A 22845-nucleotide genomic window follows, 5' to 3' on the forward strand; every position below is an offset into this window, starting at 1 on the left:
AATATTGGAATAAACATTTATGGAAAAAATTGAATTGACGAAATAAATATAATTTGTGGAATTTTATTTTAAACTCAATTCTGTATTTAATATTAATAGGTTGACCATTAATGGGTAGATAACTAATATATTAGTTATCATAAATATAATGTTACTTACTGACTTACTTACTTACCTACTTACTGTCTGACCTACTTATTTAAAATTCTGTTCAAATCACCAGGCAGTGCAGACGTACCTTTCAGAGCGCTCAGTTATAAAAAAAAACATCTGAGTTACTATTGGTGTCATAATAGTGCCGGTCATAAAAAGTAAAAACCTTGTCTCAACCATTGTAGGGTGAAAATGTGGTTTAAAGCGTGAACTATTGAACGTGAAATTTAAAATTTATTTTTTATAAGCAAGGCTCTACCTTCTAGGGATTTTGTTTCTTATTTTCGGAGATAAATCGAGCCAGTAAAAAAAATTAAATTAAACATTTAATAACTATTAAATGATCTATACTGTTTATTTCAATACATAATGGCTAATCCGCAACAACTTTCTGTCGATTTATCAATTGAATTACACGCTTTTCGAAATAACGATCAACTGCCAATAACTGAAACCACTCAAATGCACGAATGAAACATCGTTATAAACAAAAAAAGCTTGAGAAGTCCCTAAGAACAAGTTGTCCGAAAACAGATGAAAATCAGCGACTACTGGCTTTAAAAAGCCATCGAAACATACAACAGTTCCAGTGCCCTGGCAGAAGAGACAGAAGAAAACCAGAACAACAAAGAAAACCAACCAAAAGCAATTCTCAGACTACCCAATAACAATATATAAGATAGGTCTTGTTAAACATCTGCATGACTTACTCAAGACAATATGTAATAATTACACAATAAAAACAATCGGATCTAAAACAATGAAGATTCAAATATTTGACCCTGAACAAAGTTTTAATAAGATAATTGGACAATAGAAACACGCAGTACCATACTTTTCGACCAAAGTCCGAAAAAACTTTTAAATTCGTCATAAAATGACTATATAGCGCCACAGATTCAAACACAATTAAAACAGCCCTAGCTGACAAGGCCACGAAGTTGGAAATATACACAATATTAAACATCATGCAACAAAGGAGCCACTGCCTATTTTTTATACTGATTTGAAGCCAACAGAAAATAATAAACATGTTTACCAGATTAAGTATTTGGACCACAATGTCATTAAATGTGAGCCACCATCCACAAAAAGAATCATACCACAATGCGCCAAGCATATGGGCATACCAAAACATACTGTCATAAGTATCGTATAGATGTGTGAAATTCGCAGGAGAGCATGCGACCAATGATTACACGCGCAAAACACAACGATAAAGTAAAATGCGTCAACTGTAACGGAGATCGTCCTGCAAATTATAAGGGATGGCTTGTTCATAAAGCGTTGCAACAAATATTTAATCCAGCACTGAGAGGAAAGTCTTGTAAGAATTATAAGTTTCTTACAGCCACCAAAACAGCCCATACGATTTAACTCGCTTAAAAGCAACAATACAACATCTTCATATATCATACGCACAGGCAGTAACCAACAGACCCAACCTAACACGCAGACAATGCCAATCACCACTGAACCTGTTACTATTAATAGGAGCAAATGTGTATAATGCTGAATTTACTCACCGTCGTCGTTGCCAAGCTAGCCTAATGACTGATAGTCATTGCAGCAAATACAAAATAGCCGTCTGGAAAGCTAATAGACTCTAGAAACATGCCACGGAGCTTAAAATGTTCTTTTATGAACAAAATATTGATGTCATGATGGTATCCAAAACACATTTCACTGATAGAAATTATTTACGGATTCCGAAATACAAGCTGTATCACAAAAAACACCCAGAACGGGAAAACATAAAACACTGTGAAAAAGAGAAATTCAGCGAGTATAATGCAACACATGTAATGTGGGGTAAGCAATGAAGGCACCTAACTTACAGCATATCTCTACTAGTGAGCCAACATATTAGCCGTCAGATAGAAATAAAATTCCCGATACCATAGACTTTTGTGTTACAAAAAATATTGACACCATAACAAAAATCTGCTGCAAAGCTGAATCATGCTTCGATCTATCATCTGATCAGTCACCAGTTATTATAACAGTGGACTCAAATATTCTCAACAAAACAGAACCACCTTCTTTGCATAACACCAAAACCAACTGGCCATTATTTAGAGAGAAATTAGACAGTTTAATATCTTTAAATTTACCTCTCAAAACAGAAAGAGATACAGAAATAGCAGCAAAAAATAAGACAAAAACTATACAAGAGGCCACAGAGTACGCAACACCTAATAGCGCGATATATCAAAAGTTTAATTATATTTCATCTATAATTAAACAAAAAATTGCCAATAAGATAAAACTGCGAAAAACCTGGCAACAAATCAGAACATAAGAAAACAAGAGAAAATTCAACAAGGCCACTAAAGAGCTGAAAAAGGTATTAAATAAGGAACAAAATCAAGGAATTTAAAACTATTTAGAAAATTTAACTCCAACTGATGCAACGGAATATTCTCTCTGGAAAGTAACAAAAAAGATTAAAAAACCTCAACAATATAATCCACCCATTAAATTTGACAATCTGGAAAGTAAGTTTTCTCTAAACATTTAAAGACTGTATTTAATCCGTACCAGTCTGAAATATCCGCAACAGAAGAAATTAACACAGTTGACTTTCTTAACACTGCGTTTCAAATGGATCTGCCACATGAGAAAATTACTGTTAAAGAAGTTAAACAAAATGTATATAAAGAAATTCTAAAAAAGTTTCCGGTTTTCACCTAACAACTCGAAGAATTTTAAAAGAGCTGCCAGGAAAGCACATCAAATTAGTAACATTCATATTTAATGTCATGCTAAGACTTAGTTACTTTTCTAGCACTTGAGCAGAATAGAGAAATATTATTCCAGATCATCAATTTGGCTTCTGTAATAAACACAGAATAATAGAACAAATACATATATTAGTCAACCAAATTAACAAAAACTTAAAGGATAAAAAATATTGCTCCGCTGCATTTCTCGATAATTCTCAGGCTTTCGACGAAGTGTGGCACACTAGACTGCATGTTTAACTGAAAAAACTTTTGCTCTATACGCACCTTCAACTGCTGAAATCGTATCTCACAGACAGACATCTTATTGTCAAACAGGGTAGCGAATACACTGACCTACACCCAATAGTTTGTGTTGTGCACCCAGTGTTTCGCAGGGCATTGTTCTTGGCCCATTGTATACAGCTGATCTACCGACCTCAAGAAACACTACTGTTGAAACATATGCTGACGATACAGCGGTTTTATCATCACACGAGAATCCAATATCAGCCACAAGAAACCAGCTCCAACTTCATCTTAACAAAGTCGATTTGTGGTTGAAAACGTGGCGTATCAAATCAAATGAGACAAAATCTACCCATGTCACCATTAGTAAAAGAACCTGTCCCTCAGTAAAATTGAATAATCATTAACTTCCCCAAGCAGACAACGTTAAATATCTGGGAATGCATTTCTATCGACCTTTGACATGGAAAAAATATATAGTGACAAAACGCAAATAGCTTGGGGTTAAACTAAACCAAATGTATTGGCTGATAGGGCGTAAATCTAAATTATCATTAGATAACAAGGTTTTGCTGTATAAGACAACACTTAGATATCCTCCAGAGGTTCCAGAATAAAGTGTTGCAAGTCATCATCGATGCCCCATATTACGTGTCCAACAAACTGATTCAGCGCGATATCCCCATAGAAATTTCTCCTAAGATCCTTAAGGCCTCATTCGATTTTAAATTTCAATCAAAAAACATAGATTTAAAAAGAGAAATCAAATATGTTAGGAGCAATCGTAATCATATTATGTTACAGATGTGCAAAAGTACCAGAGGTATAAAAGCAAAAATAACTGATTTGTTTAGTTCTATGCTTTTATTTGAAATTTTGTAAGATATCATTGATATGTTTTTCTATTAATGTGTTTGTAATTTTAACGATATTTGTTTTTATAACGTCATTTTTTAAACATATATTTTCAGTCACCTTTTACCAACTATTGGTATATCTGGACTGGGCCTAAAATTTAACGTGGGCTCCGAAGCACGGTCCTCAGCATTAAGCCTACCGACTGGCGAGTGACCAACCTTAGAAATCATCCCAGAAGACATCCGGTCTTACCCAGCCTGGTTACTGGTGTGACTGGGATCATTTTCCTTGTCGGATTTAGCTTGCCTAGAACATTCACAAATTTTAAACAATCACAAACATAAATTTACGACCATTCCTCAGCAGGATTCGAAACCACGGCTATCGCAACAGTAGGACTGTTCCATCGCCTTTACCACTGCGCCAACAAGCTAGCAACGTCATTTTAAAACAAAAAAATTTAAAAAATAAAAATAAAACAAAAATGTAGTGCTTCAAGATATGAAGGTTCAAATAGATTACATCAAATAGATTATTTTCTAAAGGATCCTACTCTAGCTCAGAAATTTTTTTTAAAAAGTTTAAATAAATGCTAAACTTAAGGGCATCTCTTATGTGTTTACCTTTACATTTCAGACCGAATGATTGCATATCTAAATGTAGAAGAGCATTACATAGTCATTATACCCAAGATGCAATATATATTTAAATAGTAGATCTCTCATTATACACGATGTACATCTGTGTACATGTGTACAATTTAAATACGCAATAACTGTTTATTCACATTATTTTAATATATCGTAAAGGAAAATAAGGCGACATAAATTCAATATCACAATCAGAAGTTCAGTCAGAGAGACACAGATCTGTGTATTTAACTTCAAGCAGATAGGAACCAGACAGTACAATACCAAAGATAGCAAAAATTAAATGTATATAATAATTGTTACATGTATTTATACCTTGAGCTCTTGATTTTACACTTTAATGTTATTTGCACATGCCCTTATTATTCTTTCATTCTTATTATTTTGAGTTAACTAAATATTATTTAGCCATGGAAATCCATTTTAATTAATTATTGAATTATGTTATATATCAATTTTTTAGTTAAATAATTTAAAATCTAATTAAAATATATTAAAATTATAATTAAAAACTCTCAAATCTCAATCATACTTAATCTCAGAAAGTACCTATATTTTTTAATACAACTAATTGTTCGAAGCATCCTCAACAGGGCATTGTAACAAGGAAAATAAGAAATAAGATAGTGTTATTTGATTTTCGGAATGAAATTTCATAAGGATAATTACATATATTTTTATATTAAATGTTGTAGCAATAGGACATTTTTCATGAAATTTCATGAAGGGGATATTATTATTATTTGAAATTATATTATTGATCTTTTTATGTTTTTAAATATATTTTTTATTTGTAATTTGCCACCATCATTTTTTAAATACTAGTGTTACATGGTATTTAAATATTCTTCTCTTAATAAGTCCTTATTTAATTTCTCGCTATAAATATTCCCGATTATAGCTTCATATAGGGAAAGGAAGAGATAAGAAGAATATATATTATCTTTATAATATTATGAATGAATAATAAATCTTTATAATATCGTGAATACATATATTATTACACGTTAGACAAAAAGCAGAGCAAATTAACTCAATGTCAAGCAACTGTACTGGTTTGTCGGAATATACTCTGAACTTGAACTGAAATCAAAGAGATTGGTTTATCAGTCATTCAAAAAGTCGATTGGGAATTATGGGGTGGTACAAAAATGGGGCTGCATTAAGACATTAAACCAACTAATCCAACGCATCCAAAACAAAGTTCTACGATTAATTACCAATGCTTTTCGCTACGTAACTAATAGATACACTCGAAATCAAATGGATACATGAACTAATCCAAGATTTCGCCTTAAAATATGAAATAAGGATGCTAAATCACAGCAACGTGGAACCAATACAGCTGCTGGGCTACACACAGGAAATTAGAAGATTGAAGCGAATCAAACCACACGAACTTGTTTATTGTATAAGTGTTTATGATATGATATAATATGAATTAATCCCGTACTCGCCTTGCTTGTATATTAATTCAAGTACAGCAGAACAGTAATAATAAATCAATTGTAAATTAAAATTGTACTAAGCATATCAAATGTAAGATATAATTAACAAAAAGATAAAAAAAAGAAAAGTTATTGATTTAAATTTTGTACGTAAAAGTAAAATTAATAGTTACTGCAAGGCCTGTCGCCTGCTCGCCATATCGTACTACCATTATATATAATTACATTTAGATGAACTACACGTCCAGTAATCATAATTTTTATTAGTTTTGGCTAGAAAAAGGTGAAAAGAAATATTGTTTGTGTTGCTTCTACTTTACTATATTAAAGAAAATAATAAAAATAGTTTTATCAGTTGCTCTATACTTAGGTTACACGAAACAAACGTTAATAAACCTGAGCGACCATCAGCAAGATGCAGCATTAATTATGCAAACAGTCGAACGGCGTCCATTAGCCCGGTAGAACAACCCTCGAGAGCCAAGTCAGCCGTATAAGATAAGAGCAAAAAAGGGAAAGAATGCCAGAAAAATGTATTTTAATAAGCAGAGAAGAGAGCCGCTCACGACTTTATTAAAAGATCAAGTGAGCCGTTAAAATCGCAGCTGCCGAACGCTGCATCCCGTATTTTCGGTGGCCGGGGGAGCACGGGGAGGGTGTAACAACTATTCGCTTCACGTAGGTAGATATGGAGCAGGCGCATGTTCATTCACCCACGCCTTCGGTCGACAGTTCGCGCTCGCCGAAAAGCCAGTCAATGAAAAGCCGCGTCGCGAACGCCAGGAAAACGACCAACGTTTCCCTCCCGTTGACGTCACCCCAACAGCGGCCAATGGCATGCTCCGTCTCCTATTGATCGGCCACGGAGATGGCCAAGTTCGTCGCAAACCATATGGCGTGAAGATGACGTTCTCCAAAATGCAATCCGCCATCCTCGTCAGCCTGATCGCCGTTATAACATGCGACGGCATCCAGGGCGCCGCCGAAGAGAGAATCTTCAACAGTAAGTCTTCTCCAAACGATGACATCGCCGTATATTCCGCGACATTCGACAGCGCGCGCCATGGACGAGGGGGGTGGTAGAGGTGGTCGGGACTGCGTCAACACGTCGTGCGTTATTCGCATTTATTTGCCCAAATTGGTTTTTCTACATAGCATCACCCACCCCCCAACCCTGTACGTCGATATTGCCGGTTCGCCACAATCAGTTCGGGGCCGAATCGACATCCCACGACGGTACATGTTTCTTTGTTTTGTTCAGTCGCCAATAATGTCAATGTCACCGCTTATCAGCTTTCAGTTACACGGCGAATATGTGCGTTAACATTTTCCAAACGGTCACACGTTTCAAGTTCAAATAAAACGCTTGTTGTCGCGTCATTTGACCAAAACAACGTTCGATGTATATTTGTATTTATCCTTTCTAACTAAAAGTCAGTTAACGGAAATTTTGCTTGACACCATATGTTTACTCTAAAAAAAATATCCCGTGGATTTAAATCAAACCATATGGTATCGTTATTATTCAAACTAGTGATCGCCCTGTGGTCAAAATTCGACCACAATATTTTAAATTAATCATGTTCCTCTCTTAATAGAGTAGGATTAATATTAAAATGATATGTTACTAAAAATGGTTTCCACAGGCTTTTCAATATAAGATCAGAAATATATTTGATACATAACATTAATTAAAATAATAAAAGTATGTATATCACTAAAATTTTTCAAATTGCATTTAATTAAATCTAATTTCCATTAACTTTCAATAATCAACAAGGTATTAATATATGTAAATTAGTACGTCACTGAAGATTCTAACAAAGTATCATGAGTAAGATTATTTTCAGAACTGTAACAACTTTAGAGCATCAAATATAAGTATACATAATCCTTCCTTATTTTTATGTTATAAACTGTATGGTATATAAAATGGAATAATAAAAACAGTAATTCATGTTTGTATATTAAAACAGAGAATATATGAATAGAACAATTTTGAAATTGATATTTGACTTTAGCGTTAATATTAAAAAATTAACGAACACAATTTGGTAATTTATTTTTTTAGAATTTAGAAAAACATATTAAAGAAATGTATTTACAATCATTAAATTAACTATTGATTTTCCAAAACATAGATCTATAAAGTAAATAATCAAAATAATTGATAACAAGATTCACAGAATAAATTGTCTTATAGTCAAATTATTACATTAATCATAAAATAATTAAATATTTATCAATGTTTAAAACTGTTTAAAAAGGTACTGTTAATAATTCATAACTTCTTCTATTTGTCCTGTGTTCCGTCTACGCAAATTATGTAGTTAGTTTCATTTTAAATCCTGCATATTTTTATTACTTAATTTATTAATTATTTCATTATATAATTTATAATTTATTTCATTACTAAACTATATGTATTCATCATTCATGTCTTTATATTTTATCCATATTTCTCACCTAAAATATATATTACAAAAATAATAAATACACCAGGCTGATTAAAATAATTTCATTAATATTAGGATAATTTCTTTACCTAAATTTTTAAATAAAATTGCATTGTTCTTTGCTTATTTATTTCACTCTTCGATCTCGCCCTTGCACATAGCTCATCTTTAGTATGTAGATGGCTTTCATTTATTTATTGATTTCTACTTTATTTTATGTCGCATGTTCCCCAATTAAAATTCTATGAAACCATTTTATAACTGGTAACATTCTAAGCTATATTCAGTTTAACTTTTGATACACAAATTAACGTAGTTATTTTCAGCTATATTCACTCAGTGCTTTGTTAAGAAATGGATTTACTTATAAAATCTGAAATTAACCAGAAATCTTTAATACAATGCACTATGCTCCAATATCCATGTCTCCAATATATACTATATCTCCAAAACCATAAAAATAAGAGTTCTTAAGCAAGAACAATTTTTTTCTCTTTCTTCACCAGACATCAAATTACATCAATATTGTGATTTTGAAAATCTAAATATCTTGAAAGCAAAGAAACAAACGATTCATATTATCCTCGAATTTTGTCAATCTATGTTGGGATGAAATTTTCACCTGTCCGGTTTTTCTTTCACAGCTCCGATAAAGCGGGCACAATTATAATAATATAGTATAACATATAGGACAGTAAAAATAGCTTTACGTGACCATACTATTAATCGGTTTTTATCCATAACACTCTATAATAATTCCAATAATTCGGGAATAACCGAAAAAACACAAAAGATTACTTAAAATTAAATAAATTCGTTAAAAAATGTATTAATCACTCACTTTCCTTTTTAATATCGTTTCAGGTGTAAAAAACAAATAATCACTTAATTTTAAGGAACACTATCCTTTATTTTTTTATAAGCTTTAAAAAAACCATTATTCCCAGCGAGCTCATTCAAATCTTCAATCAAATCAAAAAATTCAAGCAACAAAATAGATTTGTTTTGTTCGTAATTTAATTCTTTGTATATGTCAGAAAATCTTATTATTATTTTTGTAATATTTGGGCTCGACGCCGACTTGAAACTCATCAGTTGGTAGTAGTTTAAATAATATTGCAAATAGAAAAATAGGTTTAGATAGGTATTAAGCTGAATTGTGTGTTTACAGTAGAATTTTTTTTATATATTTTAAAGTCTCCTTTTACCTTTTAAAACCTCCTTTTTTATTTGTTTTTATAACGTCATTTTTTTAACATATATTTTCAGTCACCTTTTACCAACTATTGGTTTATCTGGACTGGGCCTAAAGTTTAACGTGGGCTCCGAACCACGGTCCTCAGCATTAAGCCTACCGACTGGCGAGTGACCAACTTTAGAAATCATCCCAAAAGACATCCGGCCTTACCCAGCCTGGTTACTGGCGTGACTGGTATCATTTTCCTTGTCGGATTTTACACTCTTACCTAGAACAATCACAAACATAAATTACGACCATGTCCCAGCATCGCGGCTATCATTATAGTAGGAGGACCGTCTTATCGCCTTTACAATTGCGCCACCGAGCCGGCTACAGTAGAATTTATAATCCGTGTAGTAGATGGGTTAAATAAGCTTTTTGTTCATTTTTATTTAGTTATTTCAACAATTATAACGTACATATTTTATTTTAAAACGTTTTTTTTTGTGTTAAAAATCTTGAAAACGTTTGATCATATTTTAATTTTTCCTTAGTTATTTTTTGAAGTCGGTTTAATTTTTTTATAAAAATTTTTTATTTTTCTCTTTACAGTGTTAGATATTTACTGAAATTACGCAGTCATTTTATAAAGTAGTACAATGGATAGCCCAATTAAAAGGGTAGCCCGTATCAGAAAAAATAGAGTAAAAGAAACAATGATTAAGAAAAGGGACGCTTCAGGTCCCGGGGTCTGCGACTTAGCCTAGGTGATTTGAGAAATTTTCCGACCAAATTATAACAAAAGAAATTGCTGCCCCCATGGGAATCGAACCCGCGACCTTCGCGTGTGAACTTCACATTTTAAATATTACACCATAGAAACCGTTGGCTGCAATATGTCTACGACTTCTCATATGATAATGCTTAAAAAACAAACTGAATGGCTTTTACGCTGAACTATTTCCGATTTTTCGTTACATCAGTTTAGCAATAACGTTATACACTAATATCTTATCCGTCACATTTTACCTTAAAATATATTAAAACATGTTATTACATTACTAAAATACTAAAAATATGCTTAAATTCTAGGATAAGAAAGACACTTATTGTGTTACATTTTCATTGTTTTGTTGTTGTCATCATTGTCAAACAATTCTATTGGTCAAATCAGCCGTTCTTTTCTTGTCATATATTTTACCCATAACAAATGTTATTTCCTTTCTTTTTTTGTATTCTACCAATATGGAATAGTTATCGACTGGATACGATTTAACATATTTAAATTGCCGTTTTAATTGTTCGCTTATCAGTAGAACGATAAATTGTACAAGCGTGTGCAGTCGACTGTTTAAAAAATATCAATATTTTTTCATGAACAACGCAATTTGGTTAGAGTTATTTTGTCGTATAACACTTCGTTCGTGCAAAATGAATATTTTAAATATATGGAAATTACTTATTAAAGCACAACTCGTAGAAGAGAAGAACAAACAAAAAGTTGGCCCAATATTCGACGCAATGGAGCAAATATAAAAGCAACCAAGAAAACTAAAAGCAATTTTCCTTGAAGAGTTTTAGCGTTTTTCCCTTTAATAGTCATTTTAATTTTAACAACCTCTGATATTCGTTTATCCAATGGTTTAAAAATCAATACGTGCAATACTTGTTACAAAAATACATTCGATGATTTAAAAGTCTCACTTAAAATTTAAATTAATTATAAAACTTATAGGCAACATATATGACTTCAACGTCCATTGTAATCAGCTGTCAACATGAGCAAAATATATTAATTCATAACAAATATTTAAGTATATCTAATTAATACAGTGTTTATGTTAAATAATGTTTTAACAGTCTACCTAGCAGTCATTAGTGGTACTAATGACAGTTTTTGATGATAATAATTTTAAGATAATCTGTAATTTTCACAAAAGAACACTGCTTACCAATTATTGCACGTATTCTATCATTTTTTTACATCCTCTTCAACTTTTTTCCATCTTCTCGATAACATGGCGATACCGTGTCGAAAGAAAGATGAGGTAGTAATTAAAAGGTGTCCCCACGTATTTTTCACAACTCTTGTAACGCGTACCCAAGCGTTCTCATGCAAATTTACTGTTTTTTAGCAACAATATGCCGTTCAAAGAACGTCAGTAAACATATGCAGTTACTATTTCATTCATAATATTCCCTTGCCTCTTATCACCATACACAGAGTATATTCCCTCAGATGATCAGATGTCTGATGGATCTCTTAGACTAACCTGAGACTTCCCCTCGGGATTTTCATAAATCTAATCATAATATCATAATCAGCTTGGAGGAACATAATATCTTGATTATGTTCCTCCAAGCTGATATTAACATCAAGATCACCACTTCCAAATAATTAAAATCGAAACTTCAGCAGCAGATTTCTTCAGAATGAGTAATTCAAAATGCCAAGTGGAAATCTGAGAAATTTCAAAATCATCGAATTTATCAGTTAGATTTTGTTGTTCATCAGTTGTTTACATTGATACTTTTCATGTTCACCAATAAATATCGCTGATCGAAATAAATGCAAGTATATAATTTTTAACCAGTTATTATCCAGCAGTCGATATTCTAGTTTATTTATTAAATTGATTAGGTTTATTGTTCAATTCAGTTATGATTATTGAAAGTCTTACAGTCTTTTAGTAATTATATTTTAACTTTATTATATATATAAATTATTAATAACTTTATCTCGATTCGTTCTTTAAATACTTGACATGTAGAATCATCATATAATCGAACCTTACTTGCTTCGATATACTGGATGGCTCGATAAAATTGTAGCATTTTAAAATATTTATTCTTGAGAGTTATTTATTACCATGGCAACTGCAGATGCAATTTGAAATTGAGTTCTCCCAATGTTAAATTCTAAAATAGTATCGGATTAAGTTAAACGAAACATAAAACGGAAAAGTTAACGAAATATTCGAATATTAATTTTCGTAAAAGGAAAATAACATTGTCCAAAATTTTTATCAAACAAATTTTATCGAATATTGTCTATGCACTTTAAACATTTCAAAATTTATAAGAATATTTTACACATATTCATTATATATCCAATCAGCAATCTTGCACTAACTTTAACTTACCTAATCGAGCTTTGAAAACGTATTAATGAAAGAATTCAGACGTAATTAAACATTTCAGAGAAAAAAAGGTGAAACTTTAACTATGCCAATGTTGCCCTCCCCTCTGGCAATGAGCATTTAAATAAAGACCTCATTTGATCATTTTCATTACAGAAATTTCGATGTTAACAATAATCCTCGTTCAGTTATTTGTTTGTTGAAAAAGAGCTTTTTCATACCGGGTGATGTGATTATCAACGATTCTAATTTTTGTTTGAATACACGTGCAATGATCGCAATCATGGCGATGCGTTGATGTTTGACCTGGCCACAGAATTTTAATTACATTCCAGTTTAGATTGATATGTCATGAATAGATCTGGTCGAATATATGCACGCACAAAATTATGGCGTTGCTAACATACAAAACATAAATAAGATAAAAGAAAAATAACTTGAATTATATGTTGTGCCTAGTATAACGTATAGTATTTTAATTATATTAATATTCTTCTTTCATCCATTCTTCACCTTGTTATCCCTGCGTTAACCATCTACATAACAATTGCAACTCATTAACATTTGATACATTGTTTCTTGCTAAGTGTTCTATTCTAGATAAACGCTGTTTGGTAAGAAGAATACTTTAAAAGGTAATTATAGAAACAAAAGTATCGAGGTGACCTAGGAGATTGAAGGAGAAAATAAATAATGAAATAAGTAAAAAAGTGTATTTTAAAATATAGAATTTCAATTAGCCTTATATTACTACGTAATATAACATAATTAACGTATAATTAATTTATATAACATAGTATTATATAGTCATGAATTTACATATTGTACACTATTAGAATAACAGCGCTGTAAAGATTGAATATATGGTAGAATTGTTAACAAATTAAAGGTTTGCATATAGGGTGTACTGCAGATTCGGCATAAGGTTTCCAAGTTCTTGCAATTTCTACAATTAAAATGCCCTTGAGGACACATTTTACAAGAAATATACGACTGCTGACAAACAGAACACCTTAAATATTCCGATATTATAGACAAACAGTCAAGATGCGTTAAACCGGTAGAAAATACAGAAATATTTGGCGAATATATTTTCAATAAAAACTTCATCTGTCGAGATTGTTGAGCATCGCATATTCCAAAGGTTTTAAATATACTAGATCGGAAATTGACTATGCCTTTTAGCTCACCCCTTTTAAAGGTCTTCCAAGGAAACTGTATAATCTCCCAGACCTTTGAGAAACCAAGTCTACGATTACCTATAGTGACAGTGAATGAGAACTTTTCGTTTTTTACTTCTTGCATTTGATTCATATTAAATACATTTACTCCAAATCGGTCTTTGGTAGCAAAGACTTCTAGGAAGTACACATCACCATCACCCTCAAGCATCCAATACCTGTTAAAAATTAAATTAAATGGTAAAATTGAATCCATACTAAAAGCCTTATTACGTCCTTTTTGGATCGCATGTTTGCTTCTGAAATGCTTCACAAGTGAAGTAATTTTAAGTTGAATCTTACATTTACTTATAGGACAATCAATTGACCTATCGAGACAGAAATATTCGTGACTTATATCGTTAAACTTTACAAGTTCAGTACAATCCGGCGATATGCAAGGAAAGAGAACATGTTTGGCTAACTCTTCGTACAGGGTATTTCTCTGCATACCACCCAGAGGTAAACATCTACCACAGAAATTCTTGATACAGTCAATACTACTGCTTATGGGACCGATAGACAGATACTTTCCACAGGAAGAACATTTAAATTTGTCTGTATTTCCTACTGATTGCAATTGGAAATTTTCCGACCTAGAACTCAAACAAAAAAATCAATAAATGTTGTCAAATAGAACCCGGACTTACTGAAATAACTTACGACTTTAGTGAAGAAGAAGCCATAGTAACTACAGCGATATATTTATTTTGAAGTCTACTTTACTGTAACTCACTCGATTTCACACCACATAAAAAACTAATTCCCAGTACTTTATTTATACAATATCAGCCGAATAGCATATTGATATAGTTGATAAATGGACTAAAAATATTAATATCAATCATATTTATATAGTAGATAAGCATAAAGATAGTATTGTTACAGATAATCGATTAGTCTATCAAAATTTAAAAAAATATATGAACGCTGTTTGATACTTTTGATAAGCATATAACTATACGACTCCCATAAGTATATAACCAAAGTTTCAGTTCAATTTTCCAATTCATTATTTGGGTCTTGGGATTTTAAAACTATATGTGTGTCATACAATGTTAAAAAATAATACGACCCATTAGATAAGAGAGTCCCCAACAGATGTCTTGAAGCAATATGTGACTTTGTTAAATGTTTTCAAATAATTATGGTTAGACCTTTATTAGAAGAACGTGTCATAAATGATCGTGTCAACCAATGACGATTCCGATGAAAATTTTAAGGTATTTTAAGACCAAAGACAATTTATGTATTTTCTATCAATAGTCTATATAGTTTCTATCAATATCGACTACAATAGTTCGCTTGACAATATCGCAAGTGATTCACTTATCATCACCATATCAGCAATGGCTGATTTTGTCGCGATTTACACAAACGGAAATTAGATACATGAAATTTTTTGGGGTTTTTCCTTTTCTTTTGTTCAATGTCTAGTTTCTGGGCGATAAAATCAATGCTTATTTGTCCGCCGCATTTCGTCGGAAACTGGATACATGAAACCCAAATCACCCTTGATTGGCTCTTACAGTATCAGAACAATAAACATTATTCATATTCACTTTTCATTCATAGCGCGCTTTCTCTTTGCTGATGTCTATTTTTAACGCTAGTTCAAACAAGACCATTAACAAAATTGTTAAAAACGTTTTTTAGTACGAAATGATTTAGCTCTTAATAATCTAGTGTAAAGCGATCGGACTTTTACAACACGAAATACCACTTATCTTGTTGCGACGTCATTACGTTTATATATATTTAAGAAAGATGTTTAGTTATAAGTTTAGGAAAATTATAGTGTTTTTTCTTTTGTATAGTTTAGGGGCCATTTTTTTTAAATATTAGTAACATGGGAAAGGAATTATGGCTTCATCATTGGAATTATTAAGCACGTGTTCTATCGGCTTGAGAAGTTCCTCGCTGGAACAGTCCATCCCTCCCCGAAACCCTGAACTAATCGGGATTCAGAAAAAGGTTTCTTTAGCCAGCCTTCTCAGCCGCCAACAAAAACTTGAGAGAGGATCAACGATAAAACACGATGCATCGAGAGTGAGAATCAGAATTACAGAACAAGTCAGAATATATCAAGGCCGAAGAGTAAGAAATAAGGAAATAAGGAAACAGAAGTGTGGGAGTCAGAGTTAACAAAAGAACAGTCAAGAATGTCGAGAGTAGGACACATGATAAGATTGAATTAGCCAAAGAACAGTCAGAACAGAACCAAGCATCAAAATTAATAAAAAAAGAAACAAGCAACAACAATAATCAAGAATGAGTCAGAATCGAATCACGAAATCGATGACGAAAGGTCCCATTAAGAAGAACACTAAAACTCTTACATATATCGTTTGTATGAGCATCAGTTGGGTCCGACTTCCATTGTTTTCCATAAATTTCCATAAAATTTCCATAAATATTTATAAAATGATGCCAACGTTAAAAATTTGGTTAGGATATAAAAATGGAATTGTACTCTCATATTCTGAACCTGAAACAATTCGTATAACCCAACAAGAAACAAAAGACTCGTTCAGTTCAGCATTCGCACAATGACGTAAACAACGAATAAAAAAATCAAAAACAATTTTCTTCAAAAAGTTCAAACTTTTCTCTTGTTTCATAACCAAGAGGTTAGCAGCGGGGTCGTGGGGCAATAACGCCATTTTTAATTCTATTTATTCCCCAGGCGAGCGCCACGCAAAAAAAGTCAAATGTTTCCTTCATATTTGATTAGACTCTACGGTGGAAAGAAAGTTGGCGAGAACGTGTCAAATATGTTCCTACTACTGGCTCTAATATAAAAGGAAAATTTCGTTCAACATTCAAGCCCACGCCGAAGGTTTGTTTTGGCATTTTCTTTTATGGCGCACGACGAATATTACCTACATTTACATTTCCGAACGATAACGAACTTTAAGTACCTACAATCGAATAAATATTTAAATTGTTTTCAACGTGGTAGAGCTTTAACAAGCACAGCAGATAAGACTTTAAATTGCTTACATCTAAAATGTGCATTATTTTTATGTGAGACATTCTAAGTTAAGGTAAACAATCGAAATAATGATATTATATCTCAATACCCACCATTTTCCTTATGATTACTTAAATCAATTGCTCAAATATTGTTAATATTATTCAGTCACAATAGTACCTTAAAGCCTGCTTGGTTAGCGCAATGGTCAAGAAAACGGGATGGTCCCCCTCTTGTTGCGATAGTCGCGGGTTGTTGTTGTTGATGGATGTACTTGATGTATGTAATTGTAACTGTAAATGTCTTTATAGGCAACAGTGCAAAATCCGACAAAGAGTAACCATCCCAATCACGCCAGTAATTAAGCTGGGTAACATCGGATGTATTCTGGGATGGTACCTAAGTTAGTCGCTGGCCAGTCGGTAGGCTTAATGCCGAAGACCGTGTTTCGAAGCCCACGTTAAGCTGTAGGTCAAGTTCTAACCTAAACCTATTTATCTATTTACAGTATTATTTTACTACCACCCACTGATCACTTTGAAGTCGGTACCGAGCCCAAACTTAAATTGCCAACAAAACAAATCTAAATTAATATAACTGTTTGGATTCGGCACCGACTTCAAAATAATCAGTTGGTAGTAGTTAAAATATAGTTGTAAAGAGATAAATAGGTTTAGGTAGGTATTAAGCTAAATTATATATATAGTAGAATATAAGATACGTGTGGTGAATAGGTTAAATAAGGTTTTTGTTTATTTTAATTTAGTTATTACAACAACGATTATTATGTACATATTGTATTTTAGAATATTTTTTGTAGTTTCTTAATTATTTTTTAAAGTCGGTTCAATTTTTTCGTTAAAAATATTTTGTTTATACTATCTGGCAATCTATATATGATAATCTATATAGTGGCAATCTATACGTCAAGATATTGCCCAGCCAAATATTTCTGAGTCATGAATTCAATATTCCATCGATTCAATTAGTGCATAATAATTAAATCAGTTCAATATTAATTATTATGCGCCAATTTAAGCCTCTGTATACAAAAAAAGAAATTCTTACTGAGAACATAGCATTTTTTGTGTGTTCCGACAAGATGGTGATACCGCATCGAAAAAACAATGTTGGTTAGGCAAAGATCCAATCATCAATCTATTTTCGCACTTTTCCTGCATTTTCCAACCCTGATCTGAATCCGAAGTTGTGATCAGAAGGCACTACAACCGTACATGATTCACAACCCTTAGCGCCGATCTTTGTCATGTAAGCGTATGACTGCGACTGTTATTCCCTATTTTTGGTCTTTTTAACAATATGCCATTAATTTTGTGCAACTAATGTTGGTAGATTTCTGCAATAACAGTATCATTCGGGTTCAGCAGCTCACAATCACTCACTGTGATGCAGCTAATCCCACCATATGCAAAATAAAACTTTATGGCTCTAGCAGACCAACCCACGATTGTTGATCGCCATTCACAATACGGTACAGAATACTTTTCTTTTTTGTCTGGCAGCAATGAATCAGAAAGTTTGAAACGATTGAAAGTGGCATTTTTAACCAATTCATGTTATCACTATTCTCCCTTTATTAAATAATAAATCGATTTAGATCGAAAATACAATTTTAAGCGTTCCATGATTAACACTATATATGAATATGTTTTTTTAAAGCATCTTTATTATACTTATATGCTTAGTAAAATCTTAATTATAAATTAATTTATTACTACATTTCATTTGTATTTCGATTAATTCACAAGCAAAACGAATGCGATATAAATACATCAATATGTTTTCCTCAATTATAAAATTATAATAACTTAAGCTATAGTTTACACTAAAGGTATACACTTTATATAAGTTCGTATGGTTTAGTTCGCTTCAATCTTCTGAAATCGTGCGCGTTGTCCAGTAGTTATATTATTTCCCCGTTAGTATGATTTAGTAATCTTCTTTCGTGTTTTAAAGTGAAATCTTGAATAACTTCGCAAATCCATTTGCTTTCCAGGTCATCGTGCAGTTCTTCGTTAGTTACGTAGCGATAGGCATTGGTCGACAATTGAAAAATTTTGTTTTAACAGCGGTGGATGACTAGTTGATTTTATTTTTTAGTGCAGCCCCATATTTGCACCCAATAGGTCCAAATTGGCTTTATGATGTCTGATAAATCAATCTCTTTGATTTTAGATCAAGTTGAGTGTATCTTCCGACTAACCAGAATAGTTGTTTTATTGGTTCTAATGTGTTTTGCTTTTTGTCTAACAAGATGTTTCCAATTTAGTCTACCGTCAAGATGGATGCCGAAGTATTTAGCTGATTCTGATTGAATCCACTGTGATATAATTAAGTTTTTATTATTTAGCCGCAATGCCAAATTAACATGAACAGATTTGGAGCTATTGAATTGAATTTTCCAATTTTTCGTCCATTTGTAGATTTTGTTGGCTGCCATTAATACTTTTTCTACCTAGCCCTGGGCAGAGATATGTCGTTTGCCATAATAATTGTGTCGTAGGTAAAGGTTCCAAGTAGTGGTTCTTTTGTTGTTTGGATGTCAGCAGTGTAGAGCAGATATAGGAGAGGTCCTAAGACGCTATGGAACTCCAGCTTCAAGAGTTTTAAATGTCGAGAACGCCATTTCGTGCGAGATTCTAAATTTTCTTCCGAAAAGATATGACTCCGGTAATTGGCAATAGTTACGTGGTAATAATTTGCTCATCTTACGGATTAATCCCAAATGACAAACCCGATCAAAAGCTTGTGAGACATCCATGAACATTGCATGGCAGTATTTCTTTTTCTCAAACGCTTTTTCAAAAGCTGGAGTTACTCTGTATACTTAATCGACTGTTGAGTGGTGATTTCAAAAATCAAACTGAAAGTCTGGTATTATTACAAAATTTTTAACACCTTTAAATATTAGCTTCTCAAATACTTTTGATATTACAAGTTATATTGCAGATTAGCAGCGAAATAGGTGTAAGATTCGACTTTTCCTGCAAGTTTGTCAGGTTTTTTGAACATTAGTATTCGTGCCACCTAAAGAATTCCGGAACATGCTTCAGTCTTAAACAGGCATTAAATTTATATGTCAACATCATAATTGCTTTTCATGGCAGTTCTTTCAATAATCCGGGTGAAATATTCCACGTGCCTTTTTAGGATTGAGGTTATCAATTTCAGTGGCAACTTCTAATGGCGTAATTAGATTTAAATCTACATCGGATTGATGAACAGATGTATCTATTGTATATTCTATATCATTAGGTTGAACTGTCGTAGCTTGTATTTCTTCTTTTTAATCTCTTCTTATTTGAAATGATGTATATTTTGTTTAATTATTAAAGCTGTTCCGCCTTGAACCTGTCCGCTGAGGCGTAGTGTCCAGTAAGCATCGTAACACCGTATTTTAATGTAGTTTATTTTTTAGAAAAATGTGTTTCCGATATGAGAGCTATATCTATGTTATTTGTTTCCAAGAATAATTCTAGTTCCCGGTCTCTTTGTTTTAGTACATTGGCGTTCCATGCTATAATTCTTAAGAACAAATTACTTATTTTCGTTTTTCTTTTGCTTGTTTTGGGTGGCTTTCTCCAATTCAAATTTCTCCAATTTTTGCACCATGCCTGCTAACTGACTGAATTTCTGTCCCATTTCAGTCTGGAATTCTTTAAGCAATTTCATCATGTCGACGATAGTTGGCTCGTTGGCCGCGGCTCCCTTTGCTTTCGTATATATTTGTTTATCATTTGATATTTTGGTAACGTTTATATTTTTGACACATGGTTGTACGGTTTCTTGGGTTTTTTTATTTTCAGCGGCAGATGTCGTTTCAGAGTTTTGGGATTTGTCAATTTGTCTTAAACGCTGTTCTGCTGTAATTTTCTTTGGCAGGATTTCTTTTATTTTATTGATATACTACACATCGTTTATAATTGGCAGGGTGATCTTTTTCATTGCATAACACGCTATTGCGTTGTTTTCTGCACTGATTTGTGTGATCTTTAGCGGCATATTTCACATACCTTGGCTATCTACTGCAGAAATTTTTAGTATGTCCAAGATGTTGACAGTTTGTGCATTGGTTTATATTATTATTTTTCTTCCGAGGTTCCACTTTTATCCTACATTCTACTAAATAATTTATATCATATATCTTTTTATTTTCTTCATTTTATATTATGTCAACGTAGAACATCGGAAAAGTTTTAATTTATTTTTCACCATTCACATTAGTTTAATTTTTTTTGTTTTTAAAGTTTAATTTCAGCTTGATTTGTTGTGAATGGTAATTCTCTATTGACGACTCTGTCATATCACTTTTTAACTGATAAGTGTGGTATTAGAGTTCAATGAATGAATTGTTTTTCTTCATCTCAATGAGATGCGGTATGTATGCAGATGGGGTTTTACATTTCTGTAATCAGTTTCATTATTAAGGGTTACGCTAATATAATCGTTAGACAAAGCTTTAAACTGCACTCGGTTAGTAGCTACTCCCTTTATTTGTAATCTAAATAAATTAAAATTTCCAATATTGCTTACCTTGATGGGAGGAGGCAGAGGAATTTTGTCTTCTTGCTTCTTTTCATCGTACCCCGTATCTGCAAGTTCTTTGAAACCATTAACCGAAGTTGACCGTAAAAAAATACAGATATATTTTTATTTGATTTTTACAGACTCGCTTTCGGGAAGGAAAAACACGTCTTGACCCTATGAAGGTCGGGCCCGAACTCTATGAATATGTGATAAATGAAACACAATAACTATCCTGAATCTGAATATCTCAATAACTCAATAATTCCACAGAGAATAGTGTTAGTTTATATAAATCTCAAAAATATTAAACTTCATTGTTAGTTTAGGTATTTTAAATACTCAATATCGGTAATGTTGTGATATCGAATAAAACATGTATTAACAAGCAACATTTTCTTCACAAAATTAAATTTTAAAATGTTGCTGATTTGTATTAAACTGATTAAATATATAACAAAATTAAACCAAAAATGTATTAGATTAGTCCATTAACCGAATATTCCATAACATGTTCCATTTTAATATTATTTAACATAAATATACCTTTGTTTCGTAGCAATATACGAAATTAATGTTACTAAATTATAACATTATAATTTTCTCTATTAATTATTTAATAATTATATAAACTAATTGAGAAATAATGTAAACATAAAATTAACTTAAAAATACTAACATAACCTACTCCAGTAAAAAATAATACGTCTACAATGGTATCGAAATGATTGGCAGGGATTCAAACTTATTTGAGCATGTGCAGAATAAAGCACTGCTGTAAACTTTCATGTATGTTAAACGTTAGAATAGTTGTGGAATAACATGTATCAGAGAACAAAATGAAAATCGAATACCTTCAAGAAATATTAAACCATTTATTCAAATATCATAATAACGCCTTTCTAATATTTCAGTTTTTTAATTTACGTTAAAAAAAATGCTAAATAATCGTATATACTTCCATTAAGCCATACATATTATAGATCTAAATGTAGCGCCATTTATTAACCTAATGAAATATTATAGCGCTTTGAGATCTAAAATTCCGTTTATTTGTTTAGTTTATTTATTTATATTAGCTAGTATTACAATTTTATGGTGTCCATTGTAGACGCTATTGTCAAAATTGTTTCGCTTGTTTCCGTTCCGGAAGTTCTTATATTAAAAATAAATCTTGTTCCAGCGGGTTAACCAATAGTTGAAAAATTGATGACATTATTAAAAATATCCTATTTTAACTCGCTTTATC

At 32.1% G+C, this 22845-nt stretch overlaps 2 protein-coding genes across 3 annotated transcripts in view; one reads left to right on the forward strand and one right to left on the reverse strand.

The window, feature by feature from the left end:
• Positions 1–1817: 1817 nt before the first annotated feature.
• Positions 1818–22845, forward strand: part of LOC143198696 (uncharacterized) — a 90290-nt gene continuing 69262 nt past the window's right edge. The window contains exons 1-2 of the mRNA XM_076408055.1: positions 1818–1965; positions 6764–7084. Of these exons, the coding sequence (XP_076264170.1) occupies positions 1818–1965; positions 6764–7084 (469 nt within the window). The remainder of the gene's footprint in view (positions 1966–6763; positions 7085–22845) is intronic.
• On the reverse strand, positions 13557–14894 carry LOC143198137 (uncharacterized). Of its 2 annotated transcripts, none has more exons than XM_076407145.1 (2): positions 14741–14894; positions 13557–14673 (listed from the first exon to the last, which is right to left on the reverse strand). In XM_076407145.1, the coding sequence occupies exons 1-2, from the start codon at positions 14761–14763 to the stop codon at positions 13665–13667; spliced, it is 1032 nt and encodes a 343-aa protein (XP_076263260.1). In that variant the 5' UTR covers positions 14764–14894; the 3' UTR covers positions 13557–13664. The 2 variants fall into 2 exon arrangements, with proteins under 2 accessions (XP_076263260.1, XP_076263259.1); XM_076407144.1 differs by having other exon boundaries at positions 13557–14679; positions 14741–14885.

Source organism: Rhynchophorus ferrugineus, unplaced genomic scaffold (assembly GCF_030347505.1).
Source record: "Rhynchophorus ferrugineus isolate W39M unplaced genomic scaffold, kcgeb_rfMv2 rfM6, whole genome shotgun sequence".
Lineage (NCBI taxonomy): Eukaryota > Metazoa > Arthropoda > Insecta > Coleoptera > Curculionidae > Rhynchophorus > Rhynchophorus ferrugineus.